Raw genomic sequence first — 16949 nt, 5'->3', positions numbered from 1 at the left:
AACTTTTTTTGTTGTTCCTTTTCTCCTTAGGGATGCAGATCTGTTCCTGTTAGACACAAGAAAGGCCCAAGCTTTAGATGTGGGTTGGCTTGTCTTTGATATCACTGTGACCAGCAATCATTGGGTGATTAATCCACAGAATAATTTGGGCTTACAGCTCTGTGCAGAAACAGGGGATGGTAAGCGCTGAATTTTTATACATATATTTTTTGTGGGGCTGGTTTTGACACATTGAATGTTCCTGTTTTTTGTGTGATTTAACCAATGTGTGCTTTGTACTTATGATGTACGAGGTAGCACTTTTCATAGGATAGTAACACACCATATTAATTAATCAATTTAGAATACATTTATCCAATGCATATTTGTTGTCAGGCTCTGAGGTCTGGGGTAAAAAAGTAGGAGTGACTGTTATTGCCCTCAAGGAATTCTTAGTCTAGTAAGACCTTTATGTAAACAAGTATACTGTGGGAAGATGGCAATATCAGAGGAAAGCTATATGTAAAGTACTATGGAGCTACATCTTGATTGCGGTGGTGGTTACACAACTATATAATTTGTAAAATGTTATAGAACTGCGCATCTAAGAAGAGTGACTATTTATATATATGTAAATCTTATCTCAACCTTACTAAAATAGTGACAAATATATATCTGAAAAGGTGCTAGAGAAACAAGGGAGGGTAGGTGAGTGTAAAGAGATGGAATAAGAATCAAAGAATAGAAAATAGTATCAAGTTAGGTATTAATGTAATGCAATATTTGGTCAAAGGCAATGTTCCAGAATCACCTGGGAGAGATTTGTTGAAAACCTTCACTTTGGAGAAGTTCCAGTAGTAATTTTTATACTCACTACTTTATATTCACTAAGCACAAAGGTGAGCAAATGTAGATGGCTCCATGAGGCTTGCAGTTGACTGGGCACGAGATCGTAATCACACAATAATATTAGTGAATGCCTGTCACTCTGCACTGAGAAGAGTCCAGTGGACCTGTGAATATAGGACAACGAGCGAATCTGAGCAACAATCTGAAAGACAAAGATATGATTGGGGGAAAAGTTGGGGAAGAGGCCGCAGGCATTTCAGACACATGGAATAGAATTTGCAAAGACTGGTGAAAGGGATGCTGACACTTTTGATCAGAAGGGAAAGGCAAGGACAATGTATTCAGAACTTTGGTGGCCTTTGATAACTCCAAATCCAAACATTCTCAAGTCAAATCTGGACTTCCAGATTCTCAACTCAATTCTGGACTTCCAGATCTTTTAAAATTATATTGTCATGATAGGAGGACAAAACATAATTTAATAGTGCATTTTCTTGATTGGTAACTTTTAAATATTTAGAAACACACCATGTAGATCTGTACTGTTTTCTTATTCCACATGCTACAAATGTTATAACCAGGCCCAGGGAGGATAATTTTTTAAGAGATAAATAATGAGAGAATATTCTTATTTAAGATCACTGCCTTTAGTTTTCTGCAGAATCAGGCAAGAGAAACAATAACCTAAAGTCTGTCTCCCTCATTCTCCTTGCCATATTATACAAAAGCCTTGCTTAATAAACCACAGAGTGAAGTAAAACTTGGTTCTGTCTTGGAACTTTTTCAAGGGGATTCCTTGCTGTAAGCACTAAGAGTTAATGGTGGCATTGTTTTACCTATAACCAGTTTCACAGCCTATGGATAATGCTATAGCCAACACTGTGACTCCAAGGATTGTGTATATGGAATAAAGTCGACAGACACAAATTAAATATAGTACAGTCTAGTCTAGTGATGGTTTTATGAGCCTCAAATCTTGATCTAGAAAAAGAAAGTATTTACTGAAAGTGTTAAATACAAAGTTTCAGACCTTACTGCCTTCAAATCTAGACTTTTTCATAGATTTTAATTACAATGCTAAATTGTCATAAATAACTCAAATATTTTGGATTATAGGTTGTTTTCCAATTATGGCTTTGAGATGACCATTAAAGATTCTTAAAGTTCAAGGTTTATAAATGTAGACTGAGAAAAGCACAGATTTAAATAATCTTCCGAGAATTCTCACGTTAAACTACTGTACATTTATGGTCAGAAATGTGACTGGGAAATCTGCACTGCGGGCGTAAGCCAATCGTTTCTTCCCTGGTATGTGGTCTAAACAAGAAAAAATTAAATTAGTGGTATGTGCTTCTCCCAGTCTTCTCCTTAGGGATATGCTTGAAATGTCTAACTAAACAAATCAAGGAATCTATGAAATATGATCAGCCTGTTTCCTTTTAATTTCCATCTCCCCTCCCACCCCACATGAACTTTCTGAAGTTTCTCTTTTCACTCGCCTCTTATATTGGTTCTTTCCTCCCTTTACTACTTGTATAATTTAACTTCTATCTTGCTTTCAATTTAACTTTTTCTCCCAGAAAACGACTCTATATTTTGATTTCCCTTCCTCCTTGATTTATTTCTTTTACATTTCATGGCTAATTTTACTTTAAGTTACGAGTATGATATTATATTTTGAACCTGAAATAAACTAATACTTTTCTGTTTTCAAAGGTTTCCAAATTCTTTATGTAAGGGGTAGATTTGAGATATACGGACTTTTACTGCATTTGTTTACCTCTCTAATATTGTTTAACATGAAGAATATTAAAATGGTTAAATGTGCTAGGCTAGCTGGCTTTTTGCATTTAAGCATAAATACTTAAAACAGATTTTAACCAGAAGAGAAACATTTATGACCTTGGGAAAGTAAGTGACCCTTCTGGCACCTTAGTTTTATTAACTGCCACCTCATGGAGAGTATACATGTGACATTTTTTTCCACAAATATGAATAACCAGATGCTTCAGCTTATTCCAGCCTCACTCGTGACCACTGCTGGTGTTCTCAATATGACATTGCTTCAGAGCCCACAGACCATCTTCTATTTGCAATCATGGATTCTGAATACTTTTACTTCTCAGGAAAAGGAATTGAAAAATCATGAAAAGATGATACTTAGGAAGTCTTTTTTCAAATACATCTGTTGATTATTTTATTATGTTATTTGGTCTATGTAGAACTACTGAGTATCTCTACATTCAAGATGGCAGGTTAAGAGAGCATATAGTGTGGGAGACAGATATCTGTAGCTATCTTTGGAAAGAAGAAAGTGCTCCAATGCTAAAAATAGCATCAGCTGAGACACTATGGGAAAGCAGAAGAGACATGGCTAAAGACCACAGGGACAGAGTCAATAGAGCCGTGGTGAGGTGCCTTTTAAACTGGGTCAGCGGGTAGAATTTTAAGAAAGAGAGATGAAGAGAAAAAGGGGCCTGAGGGTGTGGGGAGTGATAGTGAGAACAGGAGAGTTTGTTCCTGAGTGGGGAAACAGTGATGCAATGCATAGAATGGCAAAACGGCATGGTATATTCTGGTAAAAGTTAATAGTCCAGGACTGGCTCAAACAACTCTCATGTATAAAACATGGCTGCAGATGCTATTAGGAAAGTGATCTGAAAGCAGATCTCCTAAGGAATGTGAAATCAAAATGAAGAGTAATATACTCTTGTAGCTTGATCACAAGTCATACAAGAACTAGACGTGTTGCTTAATCAATCACAGTAACAGCATTGTGATTACATGTTTGAATGAATAGCAGTTTCATGAGGTGATAGGACGTGCATCTCTTGTTCACTATTGTACCGTCGGTGCTTGGCACAATGCAAGTCATAGGTATTAAAAATGTCTTGGATGATCTTTGAATGAGCATGTGATTAAAAAGGTTCTTGTGGGTCACCCAGCACTGAAAATGTTCCTCTTAAGAAGACATTCCAAACAGTGAGATTGGGCTGTTATGAACTGTACCAGTTTGATGTATCATAGAAGCAGAATTTTGTATAGCAAACCACAGTACAGTAGTTAAATAGTTTCAATCATAAGAAGAGAAAGTCAGTGATGTGTATTATTAAACGCTGTTACCCTGCCCCATGAAGAAAAAATAGCAAAGAGGCCTAAATATATTTTGGAAATCAAAGGGCTGCTGAAATCAAAAGTGGCATTTTGATTCTTCAGAGATTCTTTGGAAAATATGTCAGTTTGCGACAAACTCTTTTCTGAAATTTAATAAGCGAATCACAAGGATTTGGCAAGAAAGTTTAAGGATATTTTATTAATTTTTATCATGTTAAATAGATAATTCTCAGGGCTCCATATGTTTGTTTCAGAAAATTCACACGAACATCTGGACAAGCAAGTTAAAAAAATAAAAACTTGCTGCTGCTTCATGGCAAAATCTAGAGATTCCAGGCAAGATGTTATATCCAATTGTGCAAGATTGGCTACACAAAGTTCTCAAGCACTCTCTCATGTTGGTTAATAAACTTCTACGATAAAATGAGTATTATTTTTGTTTTTAAGAGCAAATGAGTAGGCTTAGAGTTATTTTAATTAATTGTATCACTTTCCATTTTCTAAATTATAAAGACACATTAAGTATCTGACTTATCTGCTTTATTAACATTGATAATAAATCTATGTTATTGATTTTTTTCTACCCACATATGTACAAAGTTTATTACACAGATTGCAATTTAATCTAGTTTTTAAGACGGGTTTTTTCCCCCAAACACTATAATTTTCCATTGTTTGATGCCTTCTATAGTTTAAGCCTTCCAAGTAAATTAATTCTTTTTTTCAAATTTGGGTTTACAGAATAATTTAGAGATGGAAAAACAAAGATAGTATTTTTGGGTTCATTAGAGTGTCTTTTTAAAAGTCCTCTGTTTTTAGACATTTTAGGTTTGGCAATACTCAGAATGAATTTTGCCAATGACTTTTTTCCTTTCTATTCAAACTTGCTTATACATCAAGAAAAATTCAATCCGTATGTTTCGGATTCATTTGTATTCGAGTGATCAAATGTTGTTTTGTCAAAATATTGTTTAATATCCAAGAAGCAGTATAAGGTTCTTTGTAAAAATAAGACTCTAAAACCCATTTTTAAACACAAAGTAATGGTGTAGTTTCCAACCCATTAAGACAAAATTTTAAGTTTAAATTCAGAGATTTCAAAGCGTCACTAAATATTGTACCCAAACGAAGAAATAGAGAGATCAGAAGTATTAAACTATCAAATTAAATTTTATTATAATTGATATTTAAATATAAAATAAGTACATTCATAATTCTTGCTTGTCGGTAATTATTAAGTTAAAATTTGGATATCTAATTTTAAAGAGGAGGAAAATAAATAAAATAGATGACGCCATTCTGGAAATATAATTCTAAGAAGAAATCATTTAAAAAACTAGTTTAAAATCTTGGCTTTGATAGAATTTAGTCATTGCATCATTAAAATGAGTGTAATGATAATTACCTTACCAGGAGTTTGAGGTTGTGTTAGATGATTGGAGCTAGTTCATAGAAGGGCAGGAATACAGGCCTGTGTGCTGAATTGGACTAGAGATTGCACAGACCTTCATTTATATTAGCGCTGGGTAGTGCTCCTCTAACTTAGGACCAGTTCATTTATTGTAGTGCTTCATAGATAATTTAAAGGAGTTTTAGATAAATTCACAAATTATCATCTACAGGGAAAAGATAAAATGAATATATGTTCGGAAACATTGAGTTGATAGCAGAGTGTATAGGTAGTTATTAGACTCATGTTTAATAACTGATTGATCAAATGATAACTATCGAGAAATTTTTAAATATACCCGAACCTAGGGTATAAAGCCAATAGAAATGAATACTCAGAGATATGTATTTTTTATTACTATTGCTCCTATGTACACAGTAATTTAACATATGGATAAGATTTTTCTGCAAGATTATAATATCCTGAAGAATCTCCTAAATATTCCCTGTTAGAATTATATTTTCCAAATTCTATGGCATCTACAGTATATTCCTAATTAGAAAAATATATAATAGTATCTAAAGTCTTCATGTAATTATACATTAAATAAATGTATAAATTACAACACAATGTTCTTTTACCTGTACAAAATGTAAGTGTATTTGTGTGAGGAGGGTTCTTAATGTAATATTGACTTAAATTTAATAAGTCTTGGAATTGACTGTTTTTAACTGAAAATTTCTAGCTAAGTAAGTTTATTGTGTTATCCTTAGAGTCTCTAAGACAGTCGCTTTTACCTCAGGGAAAGATCTCCATATTAAGCCTTTGTGTTGTCAGATAAGTCAAGGGTCAGATGATCTATATGACTGGGTAATCTGAATATCAGCTGACAGTACTAATAAGTAGCAGAAGAAATTCAGAGATCAAGGGTGATATTTTTCTTTTTCTCCTGCTGTTTTGACTACAGTATCTCATCATTATTTATCTAACTTCAAAAAGTTGAATTATGTCTACATATCAGAGGATCTTTTAAACATTTTAAGATTTGATCATATTCTCTTCCCTTATCTGAACTTTATTTTATAAAGCAATTAAGTCATTTTTGTTCATAAAACCATATGGTTCCCTTTTCGCTGAATTACGGCAATGACAATTGGTTTCAAATAAATAAATGAGAGTGATTCTATATCCAAGAAACTGAAAGAATCTTGCTAGATTTTCTAAAAAGGAATAAAAAGAACATATACTCCCATGATTTTTTCTCGATAAATATTATTATAATGTGGTTCTTTTGGTATTATTTCATGTTAAGGATAATTGGAGCTTGACTTCTGAATGAATTATTTAAGAATAAATTAGGAGGATAGTTGAAGAACAGTTATCTTCAAGTACTTGAAGAAATAAAATGAATAAATAAAATGGAACTTTTCTCCGTAATCCCGAAGTTAAATAATCCATGTGGAGATAAAAAGCAAAGTTAAGATCCAATACAAGAAAAAAAAAATGCCTGAAAAATGAAAGTTAATGGACTTGGAATTGTTTGTTCTGTGAGGGAATGAACTATAAGTGACTTGAAGAATTCACCATTTAGTTGTTTTCTTGTTTAGAAATCATTATATTGCACAGGATAATTTCTCAGGTAATTTCCAGGGTTACTTACAACCTTGTGTGCCATACGATGGTAAGCCAATTGTAACCTATAAGTACATTTTACACTCTAAGCATTATACACGTATAAATACTATACATAGAGTACAAGTAATGGAAAATATTATCTTAAAGGAGTTTGGTACTAAACAGATACATTTAAGCCAAAACTCAGTATATTGTACAAAGTCGGTAATGGAGAAGCTGGTAAAGGGAAATGGAAAATGGTAATGGGAACCCACTCCCGTGTGTGTGTGTGTGTGTGTGTGTGTGTGTGTGTGTGTGTGTGTGTGTGTGTGTACAGACAGAGAATATCCAGGTGTGTATACATTCTCAAGCATGTACACATTCTCAAGCCATCAGCTGAGGGGTCAAATATAAATCCATACTTAAGAATCTCTAATTTTAAAGTTTCTAGCAAACTCTTTTTATAGCATTTAGCAGGATTATATTTTCTTTTGCTTTCAGCACCACAATAAGTTTTCTAGTATCATAGCAAAACATAAATCCTAATCTAAATTTTTGCAGAATATTTTAGAGTCATTTCCACTTCTATCATTTTTTCTACAGAAACTTCAAAAACATTAAAACATAAAGTTTCTGCAACTATATATTAGTTTTTGAAAATCATTTTTTATATTATTTAAGGCTTGGAGAGTATATTTAAAAGATGGCTAAAGGAAACAACTGCATTGACCATTTTAATGTGAGTGTTTATAAAAGTGTTTATGAAAATTTCTGTACATTTATGGTAAAAGTGACTAGATTTCTACTAAAAATAAATATGACATACATTTCCCTTGGGGTTTGAAATCAGTAGTTGTTCATTTTCCAAAGTCATGTAAGTTGTAGCCCATGGATTTTCAAACTTGTGTAATTTTTGTTTGTTTGTTTATTTTTTGTTTTTTGTTTTTGAGTTGGAGTCTCACTCTGTCGCCCAATCATCCCAGCCTCGACCTGCTGGGCTCCAGCGATCCTTCCCCCTCAGCCTTCCAAGTAGCAGGAACTACAGGCGCGTGCTACCACGCCTGGCTAATTTTTGACTTTTTTTATTGTAGAGGTGAGGTCTCACCAAATTCCCTGGGCTGGTCTTGAATCTGCGGGCTCAGGCAATCCATTTGCCTCGGCCTCCCAAAGTGCTGGGATTACAGCCTGAGCCACTGAGCCTGGCCCTTATGTAATATCTTAAGGCACACGTCAGAGAACATAAATCTTCCATGAATGCTTTAGTTTTTTGCCATTTGCCCACTGTATAAATGAAGAAAATCATCAGTATGCTGTTCATGGCAAGCGTAACTAGAAATAAATAATGAGTATTGTTAAATTTCTATTTTGTTCAACCAAAGATCTCATTAACCTCCTTATCAATTATATGTAATTTTCTCAAAATATACTTCATGTATTTTCAAATTCTATTAAAACTTATTTTCTGTCTACTTAAGTATCTACATTTTTATACTTTTGCCAATACCAATTTGTTCTTTTATACTAATATTCCATATTTTTGAATTCTACATGGCTAATTTGGATTTCATTTTCTAGATACACTTCTAGTCAATTTTTAATAAGTATTTAAACTAGGCATGTATTTGAATAAAGCATTTAAATAAGTATGTATTTGCTATGATAGTGTATTGAAATCATGTTAATAGCACCAATGGAAACTAACATTTACTGAGAACTTACTAAGTATGAGATATTTTGCTAAGCCCTTTAAATTGAATAGCTGCATTTTTTTCACCATATTATTCTATTTTGTACATAAAGAAACATTCCTAGAAAGCCTAAGAATGTTACCCATAAATCTAAAAATGATTTGTTTTTAGAGCCAGGCTCTTATGTACTAACTCTTACAAATTATATTAATCTTGTACAAATTTCAAACAGAAAAAAATACATGTATTTTGCATAATTTCTAAATAAAATAATGCCCCTAAAATTATTATGGGACAAAGTTAAACTTTATGTTGACCTCTTGGAAATTATCTTTGTGTTTTTATATTTTCTGCCTAGAGTTTAATTGTGATCTGGCTAACAAAAAGTAACACTATTTTGCTTAATTCGTTACACAATTATAGTTAATTTGATAAATTCACAAATTGGAAAGAAAAAAAAACCTTCTTCTGTCAATGGTTCAACATGTAATTAAATTTAGCCAAATTTAATTTATTTAGACTTTAATAACAAAACTTCTCTTTCTTTTGTGCTTGTGTTACTTACTAACATATTTTAATAGGCTCCCATCCTTTTGTTTTCTCTATTTTATGCTTTCCTACCGTGGAATCCTTTAATCTAACTATGCCCTTGCCACCTTTCACCTTTTTAGGGTTTTTTTTTTCCTTCTAATGGAGTAGTTTTGGGTTCACTACAAATCTGAGAGGAAAGCACAAAGATTTCCCACATATTCCAGTTTTGGCTTTTTCAGAGTGTCATACAGTTGGAATCATACAAGATGTAGTCTTTCCAACTGGCTTCTTTCACTTAAAAATATGCATTTATAAGTCGACAGACTATTTTTTAGCACTACATACTATTCCATTGTTTAGATGTTTTATAGTTTATTTATCCATTCGCTTACTGAGGACATCTTGTTTCCCCCCCCAGATTTTGGCATTATGATAGAGCTGCTATAAATATACATGTGCAGGATTTTGGGTGGACATAAATTTTTAACTCCTTTTGGAAAATACCAAGGAGAATGATTACCAGATTGTATAATAAGAGTATGTTTAGATTTGTAAGAAACCACCAGTCTTTTAAAGTGTCTGTACCATTTTGCATTTACCCTAGCAATGAATGAGACTTCCTGTTGCTCCACACCCTTGCTAGCATTTGGTATGGTCAGTGGTCTGTATTCTCCAGATTCTAATAGGTGTGTAGTGATGATACCTGATTGTTATTTTAATTTTCATTTCCCTGTTGACATATAATATGGAACATCTTTTTATATGCTTATTTGTCATCTACATATGTTCTTTGGCAAGGTGTCTATTAAAGTCTTTGGTCCATTTTTTAACCTGATTCTTTCTATTGTTGTGTTTGAAGAGTTCCTTGTTTATTTTGGATAAATTACATGTCTTCTGAGAATATTTTCTCCCTGTCTGTGGCTTGACTTTTCTTTCTCCTGCTAGTGTCTTTCACAGAGTAGAATTTTTATTTTAATAAAGTTCCTATTATCAATTCTTTCTTTTGTGACTCATGCCTTTGGTGACCCTTCTGGCCACTTTTTCTTAATGTGTTCACTGGACTCAAGTTTGTAGTTTAAACCAGAGTACAACTCACTCACCCTGAGGCTAGTTAAGCATGCAGTTTCCAAAACTTATTAATTTTTTTTGTAAAAGTCTGTATAAAATCTAAATTTTTTTCTTATCCCACCATTTCACCTCCCAGTATCAAAGTTGATTGTGAGTCGGTGTTTTCCTAACCCTAAAGACGTCTTGGACTACCTGAATTACTTTTTTGGGAAGCAACACATTGGTGTAAATATATTTTCCCCCAAGTAGTTGAAAAGCAATACTTCTGCTAATAAAACATGTTTTTAGTTGTCAGTGTGCCTGGTTTTGTCTTTATCCTTATAAGCAAACTGCTTTACTAAAAGCCTCATATTTTGAACAAAATGGTTTGAATGTAATTTACAGATCTCTTAGTTCTGTTAAAAATGTAGAATCATGATTCTGATTTTTAAAAAGTCTGTTCATATTTTGGATATGTACATTATATTTTAAATCAGTACAGTCAAATGGACTGTATTCATAGCCCAGTTTAGTCTTATATAATGATTGCTAGGCAGAAAATAATTTTTTAATAAGTAGATGTTGATTATAGAATATATTCAGTAATAAGTTGAAAGACTCAATTTTGCTATTTTATCAAGTCCATTATATAAACAACATTTTAAAACTAGATTTTAAAAGTAGTTTGTTTTAATTGATAGTATGTTTATATTTGAATGAGAGCCCCATGGGTAAACATAATTTGCTTTTCCAAAGTTTAGCATCACAACTCAAAAAACATACATAATAAAGGGTTTTTAAATCAATGACTTAAAGTAAGGAGTGGCAAATAGGAATTAGTCGTGGTTCATAAGCTGGTAAAGATACATTTTATTTTATTTTTTTAGATTTCTTCTAATGAAAAGGGTTATAGAAGTGTTGTCTACATCTGCATTTCTGTTTTTAATTTTCCCTAATTCAGAACAGTAACCATGAAGCACCCATCTTGCCAAACAAATGCCAAAGTCAGAAACATATTTCATTTTTGTTGTTTGTTATATTTTCTCTTCAAGACTCTAACTATGGCTAAAATCATGATCTGTAGTGCAAATATTTTTATGGTATTATCAATTTAGGATCATGGAAAATATAAAATACGCTTTATTGTCATACATTTGAGTTAACACTGTTTTTCCGTTTTTATTTAGCTTAACTTATTCATGATGAATATTTCTCAAAGATGCATTGTAAAAGCAGAGAGCACAGTAGGATGAAAAGAGAACCTTTAGTCACATAAAGTATGAGCAGGCATCATGGTTCTATACTGCTGAGGATTAAACTTTGGCATGGCTGGTGTAAGCTTATAAGGGAGAGGGGGAGAGCCAAAACAGAAACAAACAAACAAACAAACAAAGGCCACTAATTACCAAAGTCAATAGTAGATGTTGCCAGTGGCGATCAAAATATGGAATAGAAGAAAAACACTTTGGTAGGCAAATAACATATCCTCACTCCTTAAAAATGCATACTAATTTATCTGTAGTGTAACATCTTTCTATTTCAGTGGAGTAGAAACTGGGGAAACCACCTGTTTTCTTATGACTGGTAAGTGTTGAGTCCTTGTCTTCCTTCTTACTCATTGAGGGAAGCCTGAGCCTAACTTAATGAAACAAGCAGCTACAAGACTGTATTTGACAACTACAATATGGATGCCTCTGACCGGCTGTGAGATGGATGGATTGCCTCCATTTTTACCAAGGTGGAAATCCTGTACACAGAGACCCCAGACAAAAGCAATGGCCCTATCCAATCCCTAACAAAAAGAAGCACTGTGTTCTTAGAGGGAAATGCACACTTTAGTGTTGATAGGGCTGAGTGAAAAATCTATCTCTTTTTTGAGCCTTATTTTAATGTTTTTTTGTTTGTTTGTTTGTTTGTTTGTTTTTTTGAGTTGAAGTCTCACTCTGTTGCCCAGGCTGGAGTACAGTGGCATGCTCCTGGGCATCGCAGCCACGACCTGCTGGGTTCAGGCGATCCTTCCGCCTCAGCCTTCCAAGTAGCCGGAACTACAGGTGTGTGCTCCCACGCCCAGCTAATTTTTTGATTTATTGTAGAGACGGGTCTCACCATGTTGCACAGGCTAGTCTTGAACCTGCGGGTTAAGGCAATCTTCTCGCCTTGGCCTCCTAAAGTGCTGGGATTATAGGCTTGAGCCACCATGCCTCACCAATCATTTTTAAAATGTAACAGTTTACGAGTGAGAACATATGGTACTCTGTTCTTTGTTTCTGTGATAGATCACCGAGTATGATCAACTCCAGATCCATCCAAGTTGCTGCGAAGTCCATATGTTTGTCCTTCTTTATGGCTGCTTAATATTCCACTGTGTATATGTACCACATTTTTTAATCCAGTCCAGCTTCGATGGGCAACATGGTTGGTTCCATGTTTTTGCTATTGTGAATAGAGCTTTAACAAACATATGTGTGCAGATATCTTTTTTGTAGAATGATTTGAGTTCCTCCGGGTATATTTCCAATTATAATAGTATAAGAAAGGGATTGACAGTAGTGGAAAACTGTCAGGAGACGGGAGCTGGGATTGATAGTTGAAGGAAACTGCTAGGGGAGGGAAGGTCATACCTCATCAACAAGGGTACCTTCATAATCAATGTTTGTTTACCTAACCCTGAATTGTACCCCACATCTTTATAATAAAAAAATAATAAAACAAAATAACAGTAAAAAAAATGTAACAGTTGCTTTGTTGTGAGGAGTAACATGATGTATATAAATCAGTCTAGTATAATACCTGTTTTCAATAGATGGCAGGTGTTTCTTCTGTCTTAATTTCAGAAGTATTTCATTGACTAACCTTGTCAATTTCCAATGTTCCTGATCCTTTTGAGACATGCTTTTAATTACTCTGTAATACCAGTTATATTTATATCTGGAAGTACTCTTTGCATGATTTTTCTCTGAATTAACACGACTGATAGAAATATGAAAGTTCTACTTATGTTATGAGGTCAGGTGCTGCTGCTGACCCAGACTGAGCAAACAGAAAATACTCTTGTAAACCAGTTATTTATTTTGCATGCAAATAGCTCAGAAGGATGCTGTTGCTCTGGGGGCCACCAAGTAATCATGGTAATGTGAGATTTTATCTTGTGACTGGTTCCTTCTGTGGGGGCAGGTTTGATTGCATTCTTGACACAGAGACAAAAAAACAGTGAAACATTCTCACTCTCTTCACTTGAAAGAATGTCTTGTGATCCAACCTTCATATGTGAAGGAAAGACGCTCCAGGAATCATAACTCTACATTTTAAATTTATTTTTTATTTATGATAGATACATAATAGTTGTACCTACTTATGGGGTGCAAAGTGGTGTTTCAATGCATATGTACATTGTAAAATGATCAAACAGAGGCAATGATCATGTCCATCATTTTAAATATTTATCATTTCATTGTAGTGACAACATTAAAAATCATTTTTTGGTAAAAGTAGACACTTATTACAGCATATTACATTAGACATCTCAGTATCAGTTCTCCACTGCATATTTTAGAAAATATCCTTCATGTTTGTTTAAACTTTCTCTTTATTAAGTGTCAAATAATTTATTTTTCTTCCATTTTGCTGGTACTAGACTGTTCCAAAGATCCTGAACATAGTCTGTGTGTACTTTATAGTTTCATATGTGGATTAAAAAGGAAGGTCAAATATTTAATGAGCAATGGTTTTCCATATACAAATTTTAAAATAATACATTAGCTGTTAAAAACTATTTCCTGTGATACTCATAAGTTTCCCAAGTAACCACACTAAGGGCCTGTCACAGACTACATTTATCACTATAGATAAAATGCAAAGTATTAAAATAATTTCACTGCTATGAAACAAACTGAGTTTGAAGTCTAAAAGCTTTTTTCCACTGGTGCCGTAACACATAGAGAGTTTTTAAACTTTTTGATTGATTTCTGCTGAAACTCTGCTTCCCAATGGTTTATTTAAGTTCCTCATGCTTTTAAAGGAAGGGATTCTGCATGTCAACCCTTTTTTATTTTAAAAAGTCACATAATAACTGGGAAAAAAAGACTAAAATTAATTCACTCTTCTCATGGTTTTGTGAAAATGATGTTTCTACTTTCTTAAAATAAATCAGGGCTATATAAGACCAACTGCTAACCAATCTTTTTGGGGCATGTGACAGATGATGTCTGCAAAGTGCATAGGATCTCAGGAGACAAGAGCTATATATAAAGACAAGAGCTATTAAAAATAAGTGCTTTTGTGGAGGTGAGCTACAATTCCTAGCATGAGATTCGTATTTCCACACACTAAACGTAGGGTCCAAGTAAAACGCACTTGTTGGGCTTGTCATGCCTGAGACAGTAAGCCCCTCATTTCAGGCTTGTGCCCCATGGAAGGAGACTATTCATTTTCCGTCACCTCAGTCCCACCCTCTGTGCAATAAAACATGTGAACATTCTGGACACCTTCCACAACTGGGCACAAGCCACTGGTCCTGCTCTTTCACGGTACTCTGTCCGCAGCCCTCCTTTCTGGAGTCCCATGAGCTTAGTTAGCGTCTCAAGGGTTTGTGTTTTCCCCCTTTATGACTTTAGTCATTATGCCAATGTTTCTGTCCAGATATCCCCATTTCCTTTTCTAATCCCCATCACTCTCTCAAACTGTAGGGCATGACAGTATGCTTTGCAAAAATTTTTGAAAGAATGTAAACTCTTTTTAAAATCTCTCTCCTTTAAACTTTTCTATTTCTCAGAAGCCCCAGTAATAGAGGGAAATAAATTTGTTCTACTGTTACATGTTACCAGGAATTGTAACCACATTTCTTATTCACAGAAAACTCTCAATCCATAGTTCGTTTCATTTCATTGCATACTGTTAGCAATGCCCTTCATGGATTTCATTTATCCAATGTGTCTTTTTTTCCTTTACTTATTAGCCACAGAATCCTATGCTTATTTGTGCATATTATTATATTTAGCACTTCTTTTGTTCTTAACACATTATCAATATTTAATATCTGTAAATGTATAATATATGATATAAAGCAAAGTGGTCATTTTAAAATTACTCCTTTAAATATCAGGATAAAGAAGGGACAAGAAGAGTCTAGCAAAGGCATTGCATGACTAGGCTCGTTTGTTAAATGGAACTCCAGAATTACTATAAAGAATCATTCAGATATTTTACTTGGTGTTCCAAAGTTAAAAAAAAAGAATTAAACACCACTTAACACTGAGTTTCCAGTATCACCAGTATAGTTTTAAATCGTAGCTTTTCTTTGTTTTTGTTTGAGTTTATAAGGCAATGTAAACCATTTAAAAAAATAAGAAGTGCAAAATTTTGTTTGTGATACTTCAAATCTGTGTACTTACATCTGGCAACAGCTCTGGGCTTTTACAGTCAAATGAAACCCTATGCAAATTATTAACCAAATTATAGCAAAGTTGAAATTTGAAGCTAGATTACACTATGATTAAATTAACGTTACAGCGAGTTAAAATATATATGGCATTTAAGTAGACAAGAGTCTATCTTCTCCACATCCCTTAAAATCTGATATAAAAATGATTTAATCTACATGCTGGGTAGAGAATTCTGCACATTTTAAATCATCTGTTTCTAAAAAGGGTAAAATTTCAGTATAATTTAGAGCCATAGAATCCATAATTTAAGAGTACCAGAACCAAATTTAATCCCAGGTTAAAAATAAGTGAAGATTAGATAGAAGTGTGGATGCAAAACAACATGCTGATTTGTCTTCTGTGAAGGAGTCAGTCCATAAAGGATACTACATGTCTGTTTTGAAATGAAGGAGAGGTAGTTTGGGCACAAGTTCCATCACAGGTGTTTTGGGTTAAGCAGTCAATTACTGTGGGTTTAGAGGAGAAAAAAACAAACTGGAAAGTATGCTTACATCTCCAAGTGATATCAACGTTTAGGCTCTGATAAATCCGCAAATTAATGTTTTTCAAACTGTGTATTCTAGCGGGAAACTAAATGATCGTATGTGGAGCCACTTATCCTTATAACATCAACATGTCTCCAAAGAGATGTTTTATGTCAGAATCTCCTTTAATAACTCTGTTTTTTTAAAATAAATAAACATTTTGAAAGTCACATTTTCCAAAAAGAGTTGTCTGAAATACAAAACCAGTGAGTTTGGGATAGAGCTTTGGTTTGCTAGCCTACCTTTTCCATAGCTATAAATTTGAAAAAGACTCAGTTATGCTCTTAGGTGAATGTGACCAGAGTACTCTGACCTCAATACTGATACAAAATCGTATGGGTTAGAATGGCAGATATGGAAATCTTCAATCTTCAGCCTTAATTTTGAAAAAATTTAGTAGTTCAGAGCCCTAACCTTACCTACTTCTCTCTTGATCTTATGAAGAGAATAGTCATCTCTTTAGAACGTACCAACCCAACCCTATCTTTAGTCACTGTGTATTTCATAAAACTGTGAAATAACATACTCACATATTTTCTGTTCTAATTGTTTCTTTCACTTTGGTGCCTGTACAATTATTTTGAGGTGCTAAAACATGATAGCCAAGTTATAAGTAGTTCTAAAGAGTCTCATATAAAGGATTTTTTTTAATTAATATTTTTTATTATGATTTTGTGGTGTACAGTTAAGGGTTAGGTGTACAATTACGTTTCATTCAGGCACTCTGTTGATAAGAGGTGTTTCCCCATCCCCAGACAGATATTTGCGACTG

The 16949-nt window shown here is 33.7% G+C and overlaps 1 protein-coding gene across 3 annotated transcripts in view; it reads left to right on the top strand.

Moving 5' to 3' along the window:
- The window catches only part of BMP5 (bone morphogenetic protein 5), a 120790-nt gene that overhangs the window by 77696 nt on the left and 26145 nt on the right, over positions 1-16949 (top strand). For all 3 annotated transcript variants that reach the window (XM_008071826.1, XM_021719475.1, XM_008071825.2), the window contains one exon: positions 31-179. In XM_008071826.1, coding sequence (XP_008070017.1) covers positions 31-179 — 149 coding nt within the window. The remainder of the gene's footprint in view (positions 1-30; positions 180-16949) is intronic.

Source organism: Carlito syrichta, unplaced genomic scaffold, assembly GCF_000164805.1.
Source record: "Carlito syrichta isolate Samal-C Ts95f unplaced genomic scaffold, Tarsius_syrichta-2.0.1 Scaffold314748, whole genome shotgun sequence".
Lineage (NCBI taxonomy): Eukaryota > Metazoa > Chordata > Mammalia > Primates > Tarsiidae > Carlito > Carlito syrichta.
The sequence above is the reverse complement of the archived record's forward strand: the minus strand, read 5'-3'. Positions and strand labels throughout refer to the sequence as shown.